Source organism: Ictalurus furcatus, chromosome 21 (genome assembly GCF_023375685.1).
Source record: "Ictalurus furcatus strain D&B chromosome 21, Billie_1.0, whole genome shotgun sequence".
Lineage (NCBI taxonomy): Eukaryota > Metazoa > Chordata > Actinopteri > Siluriformes > Ictaluridae > Ictalurus > Ictalurus furcatus.
In genome coordinates this window covers 17,794,029-17,811,339 of record NC_071275.1, presented here as the reverse complement: position 1 = coordinate 17,811,339, position 17,311 = coordinate 17,794,029, and the positions used below count along the sequence as shown (strand labels likewise).

Below are 17,311 nucleotides of genomic sequence, written 5' to 3'. Positions count from 1 at the left end.
GTTTGTCTACACTCTACTGACACAACACTGCTGACTCACTTTGACCAAATGCTCAGTTACACATTTGAGGTAACAAGTTAAATTTTTTACAGAGGATTGCATCCTGCTAATGTAATAAATCTGAGAGGTTAGATATCCGTGTGTGTTAAATATTCAGTTATACAATGTAAGCATGATGTCTGGGAGGGGATTTGATTTTGGACTCAATTCAATTCAATTCAATTCAATTCAATTTTATTTGTATAGCGCTTTTTACAATAGACATTGTCTCAAAGCAGCTTTACAGAAATATCAACATGGTATACAGATATTAAAGGTGCGAATTTATCCCAACTGAGCAAGCCACTGAGTGGCGACGGTGGCAAGGAAAAACTCCCTAAGATGTTTTAAGAGGAAGAAACCTTGAGAGGAACCCGACTCAGAAGGGAACCCATCCTCATCTGGGTAACAACAGATAGTGTGAAAAAGTTCATTATGGATTTATATGAAGTCTGTATGGCCTTAGGAGCAGCCGTAGTCCCAGCAGTCTGGAATTAGAGAAGATTTGAGCTCCATCCAGAGGCAGAAAGGATCTGGATCTCTAGTATCTCCATAAATTCATGTGGGGCTCGGCGAAAGGAGAGAGGGAGAAAAAAGATAATTATGACTGCGAAGTAGTAGAACAGAATCTAGTCAGGGTAGGCTTGAGTAAACAAATACGTTTTAAGCCTAGACTTAAAGACTGAGACTGTGTCTGAGTCCCGAACACTAATAGGAAGACTGTTCCATAACTGTGGGGCTCTATAAGAGAAAGCTCTTCCCCCTGCTGTAGCCTTCACTATTCGAGGTACCGTCAAATAGCCTGCATCTTTTGATCTAAGTAGGCGTGGCGGATTATATAAAACCAAAAGGTCGCTTAGATATTGTGGCGCGAGACCATTTAGTGCTTTATAGGTTAATAAAAGTATTTTATAGTTAATGCGAGATTTTACTGGGAGCCAATGCAGTATTGATAATATCGGTGTGATATGGTCGTACCTTCTAGTTCTAGTTAGGACTCTAGCAGCTGCATTCTGGACTAACTGGAGCTTATTTATATTCCTACTGGAACATCCAGACAGTAAGGCATTACAGTAATCTAATCTAGAGGTGACTAATGCATGAACTAGTATTTCCGCATCATGTAGTGACAATATGTTTCTTATTTTAGAAATATTTCTGAGATGAAACAGACATCTGAAACAGACTCAGACATCTGAAAAACATGTCAGCATTTTCAAAAGCATGTGGATGCTTAATGAGGCACTTAAAGGTGAAGTTTGCATTTTTTATTTATTTATATTTTTTATAAAGTGTTCAAAGACCCGTAAAAATCGCATAATTTCAAAGACACCTCAGCAAAACTCTAATCTGCAATATTACCCCGTAATGGATCTCACTCATTTTTTAAAAAAATTATTATTATTATTATTTCAGCCTTCTATTTGTATTTTTACAGCCCAGAAATAAGTTCCGCCCCCTGCTCCTGTTTTTATTCAAAAATGAACTCCCAAGGCATCCGTAGTTTCAACAGACCGCTTACATGTTCTTCTTCTTCTTCTTCTTCTTCCTCACCTTCTTATTATTATTTGTAGTAGTAACATTTAAAGCAGTTTAAACAAAACACTTTAAAAATTTTTTATCTTTACTTCTTTCTTCAATTATTTTTTAAATATATATTATTGCTATTATTATTACTCTAATTATTATTTGTAGTAGTAGTAGTAGTACTAACAAAATATCTTATTTATTATTATTTAACCTTTCTTCTTTCCTTCACTTTAAAAACTGTTTAAAATAATTGTTGTTCTTCTTCATCTTATTATTATTATTATTATTTGTAGTAGTACTAACATTTAAAGCAGATGTAACATTTAAAGCAAACAAAATATCTTATTTATTATTTTTAATAAAATTATAATAAGTGTAAAAACTTTAAAAAAAAATTTTTTTAAGTTTTAAAATTATTATTATTGTTGTTCTTCTACTTCTCCTTCTTCTTCTTAGTAGTATTTCTTTATATATGTTTTCTTTCTTTTTTGACAGAATTACCATTGATTAGAGAAAATTAGTTTTAAATAACTGAACAACAAAATTAATGCGTAAAAAAATTGAATGTCTGTCCAATGGTTTAAAACAGTGTTACACATCCAATGTATAATATATTTATATAAGCAGGCCATGTATAATATATTTATATAAGCAGGCCAGGTCATTGTGTTACCGCCTCTTGTCTGGCAGTATTTTATTTTATTTAAAAATTCTATTTCATTCCTAACATGAGAAAACAGAGTGACGTTAAAGCTTCATTTCATGCCACTTCACTTCAGCACTGCTGCTGGCTGTAATTCAAAGTCCGGCCGCTAGGTGTCAGTAGCTCTTTTCGCAACTGTGCGCACCCTCACGCGCGCCCTCTTTTCTCCGCCTCGTTGAGTTGCGGCTCGCCGGAAGTGGATTTCATACATTTCTTCTGTTGTTTAGATTTCTTCAGAGTCATCGTTGCTTGTCAGTATCAGCTCCCGCCGGTATATTTTTCTCCTATCCGCTAAAAGCACCCCAGATTCGCCAGAATGCCTTTGGAAAACCTGGAAGAAGAAGGATTACCGAAAAACCCCGACCTGAGGATCGCACAGCTGAAGTTTTTGCTGACTCTCGATGACCACAGACAGGACGCTGAAGTGAAGACCGAGCTCATGGAGGCGATCCGGGCGAACAGTGAGTTAATAAACCAGCTCCACATCCTATAGTCTAATGTGAACATGCACCTTTACTGTAATTAAGCCCTGTACGGATTGCTCCTTAAGGCTCCATGAGCTAGCGTGAAATCTTGCTAATTGAAGGCCAACGATATTATTGTTTCCACCTGTAATGCGACAAAAAAAAAAAAAAAAACCTTCTGGATTCGATAGGCTGTTGAATCGTGCTGGCACTGAAACGGTCCAATCTGTGGGGTAGTTCCTGTGCCGCACTAACCAATCATCGCGCAGGAGGCGGGGTTTGACGGAATGCGGATGGGGAAATATTAATGTCGCTTAATAGATGTTAGCTCATTTTCAATTTAGCCAATTTAAAAATATTGCTTTAATATTATATATTAATATAGATAATTAACTGCTTGTGTACTTTATAATAATATTTCACCATAAAAAAACCTCAGGCAGAAATTATATATATATATATATATATATATATATAATGATTTCCTTACATATTCACTGTTTCGGTTAAAAAAAAGTATGTAATAAAACATTAATCTCGATCTTTATTTTTTTTTATTTGTATTCTTTGTTTTTTTTAAAGTTTTAATACAATCTTTTTGTATTCTTTATTGTTTAAGTGCTTCGTGTCTCTTGAAGTTGTCCATCAGCTGTAAGATCAGTTCCGTGTGTGTTTTAGACATGGCTCCTTACTACGAGACCTTATGTAAAGAGCTGAAGTGGCCCGTGGACTCGGACCTGCTGAGCAAAATGAAGAAGGCCAATGAGGACGAGCTGAAGCGTCTGGACGTGGTCCTGGAGGACGCGGAGAAGAACCAGGGCGAGAGCGAGATCCGGGACGCCATGATGGCCAAAGCAGAGTATCTGATTAGGATTGGAGACAAGGTGAGAGAAGAGGTTTAGTGGTTGTCCAGCGTGTCCTCTGGCTTAACGTTACGGCCTTCACGGTGAAGTTTGGTTCATGTTTATAGATTACAGATGTGTTCTGCACCACATCGGGGTCAGACAGACATCCGGTACTTCTTAATCGTTAAAATCTTTTTTTTTTTTTTTTTTACCCCCTCATGATTTAGGAAGGAGCTCTGACTGCCTTTAGGAAAACCTATGACAAAACCGTAGCCCTGGGCCACCGATTAGACATCGTCTTCTACCTGCTGAGGATCGGGCTGTTTTACATGGACAGCGATCTCATCACGCGCAACACCGAGAAAGCCAAGAGGTAAAATACAGCAGATTTTCTTGATGCCGTTGCTTATGGAAATGTTTCTTTATGCGTGAACGATTTAATTCGTCCTGAATTAGTCTGATCGAAGAGGGTGGAGACTGGGACCGCAGGAACCGTCTGAAGGTGTATCAGGGCCTGTACTGCGTCGCCATCAGAGACTTCAAGCAGGCCGCCGAGCTTTTCCTCGACACCGTGTCCACCTTCACCTCGTATGAGCTCATGGACTACAAGACTTTCGTCACGTACACCGTCTACGTGTGCATGATAGCGCTGAAGAGGCCGGACCTCAGGGAGAAGGTGAGATGAAGGTTTCACACCGGTACGTTAGGAGTTTAGAGAAAGCGGTGCTGCAGTCATGCCGTGTTCAAGACCGCTCGGTCCGTCAGGACGTAGCACGGTCATAGTTAGAGCAAACGATGTGGAACGTCCACGACACAACTTATCATTAAATGATATGTCTTCCTTCTCTATCTGACCTCCTTACAGAAAACTTATACACCGTGTGAACGATCACTTTCTTTGGGAGGGGTTACAAAATATTATCCCTAGATGAGTGAACATGAACGCTTTTTTTTTTTTTTCAGGTGATTAAAGGTGCAGAGATTCTGGAGGTGCTGCACAGTCTGTCCGAGGTGCGTCAGTACCTGTTCTCCCTCTACGAGTGCCGTTACTCCGTCTTCTTCAAGTCTCTCGGTGCGTCCTGATATGTATTTTTTTATAAAATCACATCAGTCCCCAATGACGAAGAGTCTGTGCTTTTTAAATTTTAAAACATTTGTTTTATGCTGTTTGCACTGCTGCAGCTCACGTGGAGCAGGAAATGAAGAGGGACTGGCTCTTCGCCCCTCACTACCGTTACTACGTGCGTGAAATGAGGATTTTGGCCTACAACCAGCTCTTGGAGTCGTACCGCTCTCTCACCCTGGGCTACATGGCCGAGGCCTTCGGAGTCAGCACGGAGTTCATCGACCAGTGCGTGCACGTCCTCCGTTATCAGGCGTTTATTAGATATATTCACTGCTAACATGTTTTCTCAATGCACTCTTTTCTTTTCTTCTCCTCGTTAAGGGAGCTCTCACGATTTATCGCCGCAGGCCGCTTGCACTGTAAGATCGACAAAGTGAACGAGATCGTCGAGACCAACAGGTAAAAAAAAAAAAAAAAACCCAGAAAAAGCAGAGCATCGGCTTCCACCGGGCAAATTAGCACCACCTGGTGGTCCAAATTATGTCGAGCAACTGTTTAATCTGCTGTGTAAAGAAAATACAGGCCGTAACTGTTACATTTCTGTCAGGGTTTTTTTTTTTTTTTTTTTTTTTTTACATGTTTCCGAATGAAAGTTTTGTAGAAATATAACGCAGAGATGAAGAGTGAAAAGACTTGTGAAGCAGGCATGTGTAGTTTTGATAAAAGCAATCTGGGAGGGGTAAGTGACCTCAACCTTCTAAATAGGATAGAAATAAGATCACGATTCTTTGACCGGTCTAGAACTGAATCGCGTTCATTTTGAGAAAACATTTATATATTTATTTGTGTGCAGGTCTAGTAGACATTGGAAAGTTACCAATTACTCATTACTATAAAGCACAACAGGCCCCAAGGCTTTGAATAGCAGCCTAAACAGTGATGCACCCAGCACCATGCTTCACGGATGGGATGTGGGTTTTTTCTTCTCCTTCCAAACAGCTTTCGATTTTGCTCGCTTTCAGATCTGTCCACAGAACAACTTTGTGGTACACTCAGGTGGTATTTTGCCACCTAGTGCAAGAATGTTGTAGATAATATGAACAGAGACTACAGCAAGATTCTTGCTGGATACCTAATCTTAAAGTACATAATCCAGCACTTCTGGATTGTTTATTAATATCAGTGTTATGTGCCAAACAAAATATGACAGCGTTGATCATGTTTATGGGGAAAAGAATCAAGGTCATGACTTAAACTTTTATGACTTATCTTTGAAATGGTTACAGTTCTAATACACCTGACTTTGCTAGTAACAGATTGTTAGCATCATGTTGTACTGATGTTCCCCTCTCCTCCCTCCCTCCCCCTCCCAGGCCTGACAGTAAGAACTGGCAGTATCAGGAAACCATAAAGAAAGGCGACCTCCTGCTGAACAGAGTGCAGAAGCTTTCTCGGGTCATCAACATGTAGGAGACTTTCATCCGGCGTTCCGTGGTCGTTCTGATACAGTTCAGTTGTCTTGACTTGACTTTTGTTTTATGTACAGTATCTAATAAACCCTTTTCAGAGAAAACCGCCTTCATCCGTGTGTTTAATGTCGACAGAAATTCCCCTGCTTTGAGCTTACCGGAAACAAACGGCGTCCGACGCCACAAAGAACAACAGACTCGTATTTCTTTTCTTATAAATAACAGTATAAATTACTTTTTTTTTTATTTACAGAAAACCTGTTACAAAACAAATAGACTATACAATCTTTTTCTTTAAATATTACGTAAATCTAACCTACTATGTTTGTTCATGAATTACATAGCAGCCAACACACAAAAGTCCAGCTGTTCAAATGATTGGATTATGTAGATAAAAAAACAAAACAAAAACAAAAAACCCCTCAAATTTACACAAGTGAATATTATTTTCTCTGCGCCGTGATTCACATTCCACATCTGTGCTTCTTTTATCAAATACAGTTCCATCATATGAAAACATTGCCAGTGGAGCTCGAATAAATGTGACAAGAGAATTCAATCTTAAACTGGAATTAAAGAAAAGAAAAGAGGGGGGGGGGAAAACCCCACAACGCCATTTGTGAACTTGACTGCGTTAGTGCGGAAAAGCGGTCAAAGAAACAGAAGAAATGAACTATTAGCACAGGGCTGCGTTCCAATACCGTATTAAACATGCCCTCGAGTTTCCCTCAGCGTTTTCTTGAAGGGAATCTAGCATCTTCTGAAACAGAGACGTTTCAATACCGATTTGAAGGCTCAGTGTAGACTTCAGGAGCAGTTTCCAGAAAGCGGGCTGTGAATGTTTGCAAAATGTCCACAGAAAAATTAATAATAATAAAAAAAAATCAATAAATACTTGAATGTATTAGAAATATCACATTTACAGATATACAGGACAGTTTCGTCAATTTAATCTGCTAGCTTTTTATCAAGCTAGGTTTTTAGCCAGCCAATACAAGTGCGTTCAAATCGGCAAACGATCTCGACTCTGCTCTTAGAAAAAAGTCTGCAAGTGGTGATTTACTCTACGTCCGCTCCGAGGGAAAGATCACGAGGGCGTGTTTGTAATCCGTATCGAAACGGTGGGACGTGATTTGTACCGATGGTCCCTCGGCTGTTGTGTTTCATGACGCGGTGAAAGGAGATGATCATATAATGGAGACAAAAAAAAAAAAAACTTCTACAAAACCATTTATATAAATAACACTTGTGTAACGTGGGACAGAAATGACTGCTGAAACAGGTGAGAAACAAATTCAGGCACTTTTCCACTTGGTTAGTATTTAAAAAGCTGCAAAAGAACGACTGCAGTGTTTCGAAATATAAATAAGTTTGGCAACGGTGGTGCATTAAGTGTTTCACTCTCCTTCTCTTGGTATTAAATTGCTTTTTCGGTAATCCCCAGGGGTCCTTAATGATGAGCAACTAGTGAAATGTGATTTGGTGAAATCTGTGTGTTTGGGGCCATGATAATGACATCCTTTGAAATTTATTTCACTTAATAGAAAGAGGGAAAAACAGATTTAAAAAATAAATAATAATAATAATAATAAAAGATGACTCTCTCCACTATGGTGGCAACGCTCCTTCATAAGGATTTCAGTCCACAATTATAAAGAAGAAGAAGAAGAAGAAGAAGCTCCATTTTTGTAAGTAAGAGGCATATTGCATTATTGGCTTGGCAGTGAACCACTTCAAATCTTAAAACGGATCCGTTCACTAAATAAATAATAACGATCTCAACTGTACCAAAAAACGTGTAAGAAAATGCCTGTGCAAAAATACATTTCCGTATGTACAATTCTCTTTTCTTTTCTTTTTTTTTTTTTAATCAAAATATGTATTCTGAAATAGGGTTAACTTCAATATCTGTCGATAGAAAAAAAGTCAAAGATAGGAAGAAGGAAAGACGGGGAAAAAAATTTATAATAATAATAATAATAATAATAATAATAATAATAACGCTCTCGTTTCCCTTCTGCGATCGCCGACTGACATCAGGTCGGAATACCATACCCCAACCCCCCCACGAAAGGTCTGCACGCCTCCACGACTTTATACTTAATACTCTCAAAGCTTCTATTATTACTATGTCAGGACAGGATTAGTCATTACTGGACGTGGCAATAGAAAACAAAAGATTGTGGTGATTTGATACACAAACCGTGGGAGAATTGCTTTTGTGAAGTCACTGATCAGTGTGTGAGAATATGTGGCATCACACAGCTAAGCATCACCTTAGGAGCTTCTCACAGTACTTTGTCTCATATTCTGTTGTTGTGTGTATTGGCGCTGACCTACACCTTCACTACACCTGCTCTGGTAAAAGGATGACTTTAGGCTGCTTTCACACTTGGCATGTTTTGTTTCTTTGCTTCCCCGATTCTTTTGGTTCGTTCGCTATTTGGTTTTGCTTCACAAAGTAGGACTGAAAACACATTAACGTGGTTAATATGTAGTTAAACCTTTTAGTTTAATTTTGTGAACTGCATCCTGCGTATATGTTTTCTGCTGGCATTTCTGCAGAGCTACAGCTCTGTGCTTTGGCTCGATTCTCTTCATCCAGTCGAGTCGATTCGGAGTCGAATTACTCGCTCGGATGCTCACGGATTGGCGCAAACGTGATTGGTTGAGCGGGAACCCTGTGTGATTCTACAGGCAGGTGAAAACACGGCAGACTAAACACTATTCCATGGCCAACAGACTAGTTAGATAGACGATACTATCTAGGACCGTTATTTTTTTAATGGGGGAAGAAGAAAGAAAAAAAAAAAACCCACGAAGCGTGAAAGCACTCGTGCTGATTACGCCAATAATGGATGAACGGTAGTAGAATTCAGGAAATGATCACGCTAAGTCACAGTCTTTCATTCGTTCTTAGCTGCATACACACACAAATGTGTGAGTGAAGTATTCCTTAAACTGCTGTTGCTGTCGAGTCACGAACAGACAACATCAATGTGTTACATGTTATAGTGTAGATGTGCATCGTTGTTGCAAAAATAATAATAATACTAATAATACAGAATTAACCCTCAAGGTTTTCTAATAAATTGCATGATCTCTTTTAGTGTGTTTGGACAAGCACTTATCCCTTACAGCCTGAAAGTCTCCACATAGCCGTAGTGATTAAGAGAGATCTGATGTAGTTTGACGGGTACTAAAGGTGATTGACGATCTGTAGGACTGAATAAACGTAACGTAACGGACGTTATAATTGGTTAAAAGCGTTTAAAAGTCAGCTTTCAAGAGGACATGAAGCTTCATTATAACTGATTAAAGGGATACTCCAGTGATTTTCAACCCTGATCTCTATCCACCACGGCTGTAGTGCATCATCATTATTATTTTTAATTAACAAACCACCTTCAATATAACAAATCTGTCTCTACACTGGCAGACCTGCAGGAAGTCACGACGGTATTAGTATGGCTCGTGGGTTCACATGGTGTTCTGTTAATTCAGAGGTTAAGGGGGAAGCTGACATGGTGGTCGATCTGGGTTAAACGCAGTCTTCCCAGAATAAAAAGCCACGTACTGGTCGGAGAGCATTCTCACAGACCTGGAGGTGTTGCGCAAATATCTGGCCCTCCTGTGAAGTCTTCCTGACTGCTGTGGCGACCATCTGGGTCCACGCTTGGCAGAACCAGCGTGAGCAGAGCCTTATGCTGCCACTCCATGCACATGTAGCGTATGTGTGATTACGACAGTCAAGGATTTCAACACGTTTCCCGTTTGCTGAGAAGACGACCCGTTTACTCCAACTCACTCAGAACAGAGGTCTACGGTCTCTGCCGAAAATACATAACGCAAATTCAAAACGACAACCGTTGCAAACACCAACAATAAAAAGGTCTCGTGCCAGGGTCTCACTGTTGAAATTAAGCTAACTAAGCTAACAGCTAATCCATACCCACTTGGAAGTTTCAAGTCGAGGGTTTGACTCTTAATAAAAGGTTGAGCTGGTTTTTAAAAGTTCTGTTGTTTTTAGTACACGGATATTTCAGGAGAGTGGGAATTCTTGTCCGTGGTGAACACGTTCACGTGGTGGATAGAGACGAAAATCCCAAGCATTCCTTTAACGCGAGTGCGGAAACGATAAGAAAACGCCGCTTAGCTTTCGATAAGAAAAAAACGTTTCGGTTCGACTCGTTAGCAGTGCTGGATTTTGTTACACAAGTGTAAGTAAGTGATTTTAAACCAAACTGGGCGAGTAAACTACATTTTTAACTCGTCTTTAAGGAAGTTTCTGCGGATTTTTAAAACGTAGCTGCAAAATAACATTTTGTTCCACCCTCTTTTACAGACCTTACGATTAGTCTCTGTATGTGAACCAAATATTTTGCTGAAGAAACATTAAGACTTAATTAAATGCTCTGCGTTGTTCATTTGGACACGGTGACGACTTTCCTCTAAAATCTGATGGATTGCGTTACTGTATATACTCCTCCTTTTACAAAATAAATATGTTTATTAAACTAAACGGGATTGCATTTGTTTTCCTTCTCAGAGACTCCTGATATTCCGTCCTTTTCCTGTGCACCACCCTCAAACACTCACTCACAGTTCACACAGAATTTCATTTCCAGTATTCCGGTTTCACCCACATGAACACACACACACACACACACACACACACACACACACACACACACACACACACACACACACACAAATCGACAGGAATGCTCCTTTCGCCAATGAAGCCCGTCTGACGTTGTGTAATAGTGTAGGCGTGGCCCTGTACCAGCCCTTAACTGTACCTCTGCAGCACACGCTGCCTGCCACTGGGGCCACTGCCATCTCATCCACCCCCCTACACACACACATATACACACATACACACACACATGCCCCTCTCGTGGTGTCTTTTCCACCTTTGTGATGCCCCCTTGTTGCCGGGAGAAATAGCGCGCCATCACTGAGCGGCCCAGTGCGCTCTCCACCCTGAGGATTGTGGGAAGCTGAGAGTAAGAGAAGAAGAAGAAGAAGAAGAAGAAGAAGAAGGCCTCGTGCAGTGTGCCGTGACGGGCGCTAAGGGAGCTCCGCTCCACCGCTTCGCACCCCCAGAGCCGGCCCACCTGTGTCAGGGACGGGCCTTTGGCTAAGACAGGAAGATAAGGGGCGTGTTAAAACTCTGCACTGCATTCGTACTGCATCATACACAAAATACATCAAGAAAGAAGAGGAATACAAGTACAAAAACAACATGCAAAAAAAAATTCAATAAATAAATAAATCTAATTTTGGGCAATAAATCATTAAGCATTTATACCTACTTATGTAATGGGATAATGAGAAAACTTTGGGTTAGACCCTAGAAATTTACCTGTCTTTTATATATTTATAAAACACACACACACAGTCTTGTCTAAGTATTTTAGCGTTCCCACAACACGATGCTACCAACACCATGCTTCACTCTGGAGATCTCATGGTGATGCGCAGTGTTGGGTTTCTGCCAAACAAGGGCAAAGGGCTTTTCTAGAACACTATTCCATATGTCTGCTGAGTCTTACTGTGCATGTAAATAAACTCTCAGCTCTAAAACTATAATATATATAAAGATTTAAATATAACTGTGACGTTATGCAGCATCGGTCATGTACTACACAGTAGTGCAAGAATGTAATCGCTAAGCTGGATCTGTGCCCATCAAGTGCTGATGATTAGACGATTTCAGCAGAATATCATTTGAAATACAAGCCATGCTTGTTACAGCTATTAAAAACCACCTTAAAATAAAAACACACACAACAGGGATGGATTCCTGTCATAAGTCACAACACAAGCATTGTTATTTAAGCAAATAAGCACGTTTGCAAACCCCTCACTGCGTCCCAATTCGTCTACTATCCGGCCTAAATAGTATCCGAGATTAGAATTAGTGTGTCCCGAATCGGAGTATGTTGAAATGAGCGCCTGAAAAGATTTTTGAAGTGTGGATCCGTGGACGCTTTTTCAGCTATTAATCGCCCACAGGAGGAGGAGCTTTGGGACAGTTTGCATCGCTGAATTTTTAGTGATGTGTACAGAAAATGTGGATGAATAAATCAAGGGAATGGCAAATTAAATGATCTAGTATAAATGATATACAGAATAATGAATGAAGAAGACATATTACACATGTTTACATTTAGTGCCTAGTATTTGTAGGCGAATTGGGACGCAGCACCTCTCTTTCTCAGAACATAAACACGCATCAGATCCATACACACCTGATGTATAAGCGAGTTGTTAGGGAGCCCCGGCGTTCCCGGCATGGGCCGCGCGTGTTTGCCGTGAATGTTGTTGATGGCTGGAGACTTGGCCATTTTTGGCCTGCCAGGCCCCTGTGCCCCTCCACCTCCCGCCGCAGATGCTGGAAAAAGGAAAGAACACTTCATTACTACACACACACACACACACACACACACACACACACACACACACACACTAACACATGCGACAAGCCCAGAAATTTGAAAAAGTCAGATATAATAGAGTTAAATAGTTACAGTTATGGTTAAATGACACACTGTTGTTTTCATGTGTGAAAACCCTTCAGATAGAATGCAATAACATGGTCTGTGACCCTTTAAAGTTTTTTCCCCTGGTGTGGTTTAGAGCTGAAAATCTCACTGGAAAGTTATGTGTTATCGCATCATAAAATACAAGAGCCAGTCATGTTCCAATATGCAAATGAAGGACATGCAAATGACAGGAGATTAACTATAGGAAGGAGGTGTGTGTGTTTGTAAGGGGTTGGGGGTGTTCCCAAACAGCACACTGATCTCTGGAAGAGGGTAAAAGCACATTCCATATTTTATATATATATATATATATATATATATATATATATATATATATATATATATATATATATATATAAATAAAGGTGGTTCTGCTTCTACGTTACCTGTGCAGGTAGCTGTGCCGGCGAGGCTGCTGGTGGCCTGTGAACTCTTCCTCCTCTTTGTGTCAGTTCTCCCGTCCGGGTTGTTCACAAATGGGCCGAGCGAGAGCGTCGAGTCGCTGCTGTTCATCATCACGCTCATGCGCTTGATGGGCTCGGCTGCTTCCTGGCGCGCGCTCATCGAGTTTCCGCGGCCTGGTGGACAGTTCATACCTGCACTGTGGGAGGAAGAGGAGGATGACGATGACGAAAAAGCCATAGACGCCGCCGTGGAGGTTAGCGAGGAGTGGAAGCTGCTCCCTGAGGTGCCCGAGTTCGCCATGCAGTTCTTTTTCAAAGAGGAAGAGGATGATGAAGGGGAGGACTCTGCGCCGTATTTCAGAGAGCTGTTCTTGCGCTTCTTTGTTGAGCCAAGGCTGATCGCGCTGCTGCTGCTCACACTCACACCGCTGGTGTCGCTGCTGCTGCTGTTGTTGTTAGCACTGGAGCTAGCTAGTGAAGCCGGGGAGGGCTCCTTGACCCAGAAGTGCTTGGGTCCGGTACGTGATTTGATGGATTTGTTCGAGCCGGGAGCGGAGGGCAGCGAGGACGAGTGCGCTGAAGGCATCTGGGGTGAGGACGAGGACACTTGTCTGGACGAACCGCCTCCGCTGTAAGCGAGCTGCTCTCCGGCCCTCTGTGACGTCACGCGGGCATTTAGGGTGGTCCCGTACGACAGTGTGGGCTTGCTGTCATGTGACTGGCTGTAAGGCGGTGGAGGAGAGGGGCTCAGAAAGCCAGAGGAAGAGGACAGCGAGTTTGTGCTCGACCTGTGAGACGACGTAACTGCCGCAAATGACGACGAGGAGGAGGAAGAATTCTCCAACGCGAGTGGGATTTTTCTGCGAGATTTAAACCACAAAGCAAGATGAGAAACGTCTGGAGGTAAAACACATTTAATACCAACACGTTTCGGTTAATTAATAACCTGAAACCTAACAAATGATGTTACGATAATTATATTCGTTCCTATTCGAATCAGTTGAAGAAAACCTGTGTGAGGCGCACCGAGTCATCTAAATAAAGAGTTAGACTCAAGTTGTCTCACTTGAGCTACAAGTATTGCATGCAAGCGTAAAAGTTTGCACACCCTTAACGACAAAATTCCATTTATACAAACTAGATGTTTAGACCGTTTCTTTAACAGATGTTCCTTCTTTAACACATGTAACTAAAATGGCCGACAGGTACTTTCATTTACCTTTCTGAATGTGATACTATGTCCTGTAATAACGGTAATGCCAAGCCTTAAATTCATCTTAAAATCTTCTATTGTTTAAAAAACAAAAAAAAACAAAAAAAAAACAACTCGTCATAAACGTGTCACATACTGTGTTTGTCAAATCCGGTTCGGACACTGATATGGTCATGGTGTTTTCTTGTTGCACCCGTATTTCATTATCAACATCAATCGCTAGATTTTTTTTTTTGGTAAATAAAATGTCAAAGCAAAGTAATTTTTTAAAATGTTATTAAGTCTGTAACAGAAAGAGTGTTACTCACTTCCACATCAGCGAGTTGACGTGTTTGTCCATCATTGCCACCAGCGCGTACTGGACTCGATCCCAGCGCCGGTCAAACAAGTAACAGCTTCTCCCAAACAGTCGGCTTCCGAAAGTGCAGAACTAGTCAAATGGAGGAGATCATTAAAAATCCATGTCACAGTGAACGTCGATACATTTTCTAACAAGAGCTGACATCATGCTTATATAGGAAAAAACAAATCGCCTGCTTGACAAAAATTCTGACGTTATTTGTTTTAATCCAAAGGCGTATCCACTACGCCTGACTCACTGTTCTCTCTTAACAACCAACCCCTAATACTGACTAAATGAATACGATCCTCTATGCATTAGACCTTCATTTTGCATGGTGACATCACAGTGACTCAAAGATGTTCTGGATTAAAAAAAAACCCTGGAGGACTGAGAGAAGTGCTTACTGAAGCTGGCCGTGGATGGTAACCTGAATAGTGGCAGTCCAGTTTGTCCATGCTCTCCTCTCTCTCCTCGTTCTCGCCCTCGTCACTGGAGGGACAAGCCGCGCCGTCAGGCGTGAGAGCCAAGTGGGGATGCAGGGTCGGGTCAGGGGTCGCGGCGGCGTCCCCTAAACTGCTCAGCCCACTGTGAGAGCTACTGCTGTTAAAAACAAAAAGGTAATATCAATACAGTGTCGATACTTGCTCACATTGCACTTTTGTAAATATACACACACGTGTTTTATTAATCTGCTTCTACTAAGGTCTCTGAAAGGAATGGGGAAGAGTGAGGACAACAGAGAGAGCAAGAACGAGCAAGGGCGAACGAGGACGATCGAGGGAGGGAGAGCGAGGACAAGCGAGGGAGGGAGAGCGAGGACGAGCAAGGGAGGACGAGCGAGGGGGGGGAGAGCAAGGGAGAGCGAGGACGAGCGAGGGAGGACGAGCGAGGGGGGGGGGAGCAAGGGAGAGCGAGTACGTGCGAGGGAGGGAGAGCGAGGACGAGCGAGGGAGGGAGAGCGAGGACGAGCGAGGGAGGGAGAGCGAGGACGAGCGAGGGAGGGAGAGCGAGGACGAGCGAGGGAGGGAGAGCGAGGACGTGCGAGGGAGGGAGAGCGAGGACCAGCGAGGGAGGGAGAGCGAGGACATGCGAGGGAGGGAGAGCGAGGACGAGCGAGGACGAGCGAGGGAGGGAGAGCGAGGACATGCGAGGGAGGGAGAGCGAGGATGAGCGAGGGAGGGAGAGCGAGGACATGCGAGGGAGAGGGAGGGAGAGCGAGGGCATGCGAGGGAGAGCGAGGACCAGGGAGAATGAAGGAGGAACGATGAAAAGGCTGACTCACCGTGGAAGCACAGGATTGTGGGGTTTGGTTTTGCTGAGGGGGAAGAGCTTGGTTGCGTCAGTGGTGGCTGTAGGGTTGCCATGGTGAGAGGGTGGGTGGGTCTCCCTGAGAGGGGGTGGGGTTTGCTGTGATGGCTCCGTCCTATGCGGTTGTTGCTGCAGCTCCTTCTCCCGGGCTCGACCCTTGTGCTCGGCCAACAACACGTCAAAGCGCTTCCGCCTCCCGGGCACCGCCCTTCTCTGGCTTAAGGAATGTGTCTGTGGGGGGGCGCAGTTAACAGTTAAGCCTTAAATACAATCTCATTAGTAATAATTTATTCCACAAGCATTTCAAGAAAATGTTTACAAATTGCTGCAATTATAAAATCAATAGGCATCTTTGACAACAGAAATGAAAACAATGAACAATAGCCAATCAGAACGTGTCAGTATGACCCAGAGCACATTCACTTCTGATAAATTAAGTACAGGCTCTCAATTTATAACCAAAAACAGTGGGTTTGAACACGTCGGTATATTTCAGCCGATGCTACCCAAGTAAAGAAACTTTTGCTGTCGAGTGCATTTCCAAACGTTTTCCCGCTCAAACACAATCTCAGTTTCAGTGTGTGTAAGTTGGGACTAACCTTGCATGTTAAGGATCTTGTGCATGGCTTACGTGCTCCGATATCCATCACGCCACAATGAACATCAGGATTGAACTCGCGTTCTAGCGGAAATCAAAAACACAAACAACATACGGTAAACAATACAATGTGATACAAACCGAATAAAAACCTATCAATAGTTCTATAAAAAAATGTCAAAATTAAGTAACTGAGCCAGGGAGCATCACGTGATGACATGAACGAGACTTCATACGAGCCTGAAGTATATTATTACCATCTGGAATAAACTACTCTTACAGTGAACATTTTGTCACCAGTTTATCGCTTGCGGTCATCTCAAGCATCTACCTCCATCCCTCCATGCCAACATCTGGGTAAATGAACAGCGAAACCAGCATCTGTCCCACTCCACAAAACCCACCTAACACTTTCCTGGGGGGTCTTTTGCTACTGGCGTTGGTGCTGCTGTCCTGCTTCTTGCTGAGCGGAGAGAGGTGGCTCTTTCCGTTGGGGATGTGGCCGGGGGACGCCTGATGAGCCTTTGGTACAGACTGGCTATTAAGGCCTGGCTTCGAGGGCGAGGAGCTCACAGTACTGCAGGAAGAAGAGGAAGAAGAAGCAGGCACGTGGCCAGGTTTGGAGGAGACGTAGTCCATCTTCACATGGATCTTCTCCACTTTGACAGCTGGGGTCAAACTGAGTGGAGGACCAAAAAAATATAAATAAATAAATAAATAAACACATAAAAAAAACCTGGTTATTCTGTGTACTCTGGCATGTGGGACTGAAATGGAT

General features: G+C 42.2%; 2 protein-coding genes across 5 annotated transcripts in view; one reads left to right on the top strand and one right to left on the bottom strand.

The window, feature by feature from the left end:
- The first annotated feature begins 2,457 nt into the window (after nucleotides 1–2,457).
- psmd6 (proteasome 26S subunit, non-ATPase 6) lies at nucleotides 2,458–6,220 on the top strand. The gene is made up of 8 exons (XM_053652688.1): nucleotides 2,458–2,733; nucleotides 3,415–3,620; nucleotides 3,809–3,954; nucleotides 4,038–4,257; nucleotides 4,545–4,653; nucleotides 4,764–4,932; nucleotides 5,029–5,106; nucleotides 6,021–6,220. Exons 1-8 carry the CDS (start codon nucleotides 2,589–2,591, stop codon nucleotides 6,115–6,117), a joined length of 1,170 nt encoding a protein of 389 aa, XP_053508663.1. The 5' UTR covers nucleotides 2,458–2,588; the 3' UTR covers nucleotides 6,118–6,220.
- Nucleotides 6,221–7,954: 1,734 nt separating this feature from the next.
- The window catches only part of LOC128624864 (ataxin-7), a 32,890-nt gene continuing 23,533 nt past the window's right edge, over nucleotides 7,955–17,311 (bottom strand). For 2 of the 4 annotated variants that reach the window (XM_053652684.1, XM_053652685.1), the window contains exons 7-13: nucleotides 16,938–17,212; nucleotides 16,535–16,617; nucleotides 15,910–16,166; nucleotides 15,032–15,227; nucleotides 14,593–14,714; nucleotides 13,054–13,931; nucleotides 7,955–12,516 (exon numbers count right to left, since the gene is read on the bottom strand). In XM_053652684.1, the coding sequence (XP_053508659.1) occupies nucleotides 12,299–12,516; nucleotides 13,054–13,931; nucleotides 14,593–14,714; nucleotides 15,032–15,227; nucleotides 15,910–16,166; nucleotides 16,535–16,617; nucleotides 16,938–17,212 (2,029 nt within the window). In that variant the 3' untranslated portion in view covers nucleotides 7,955–12,298. The remainder of the gene's footprint in view (nucleotides 12,517–13,053; nucleotides 13,932–14,592; nucleotides 14,715–15,031; nucleotides 15,228–15,909; nucleotides 16,167–16,534; nucleotides 16,618–16,937; nucleotides 17,213–17,311) is intronic. The other 2 variants (XM_053652687.1, XM_053652686.1) reach the window with 2 other exon arrangements.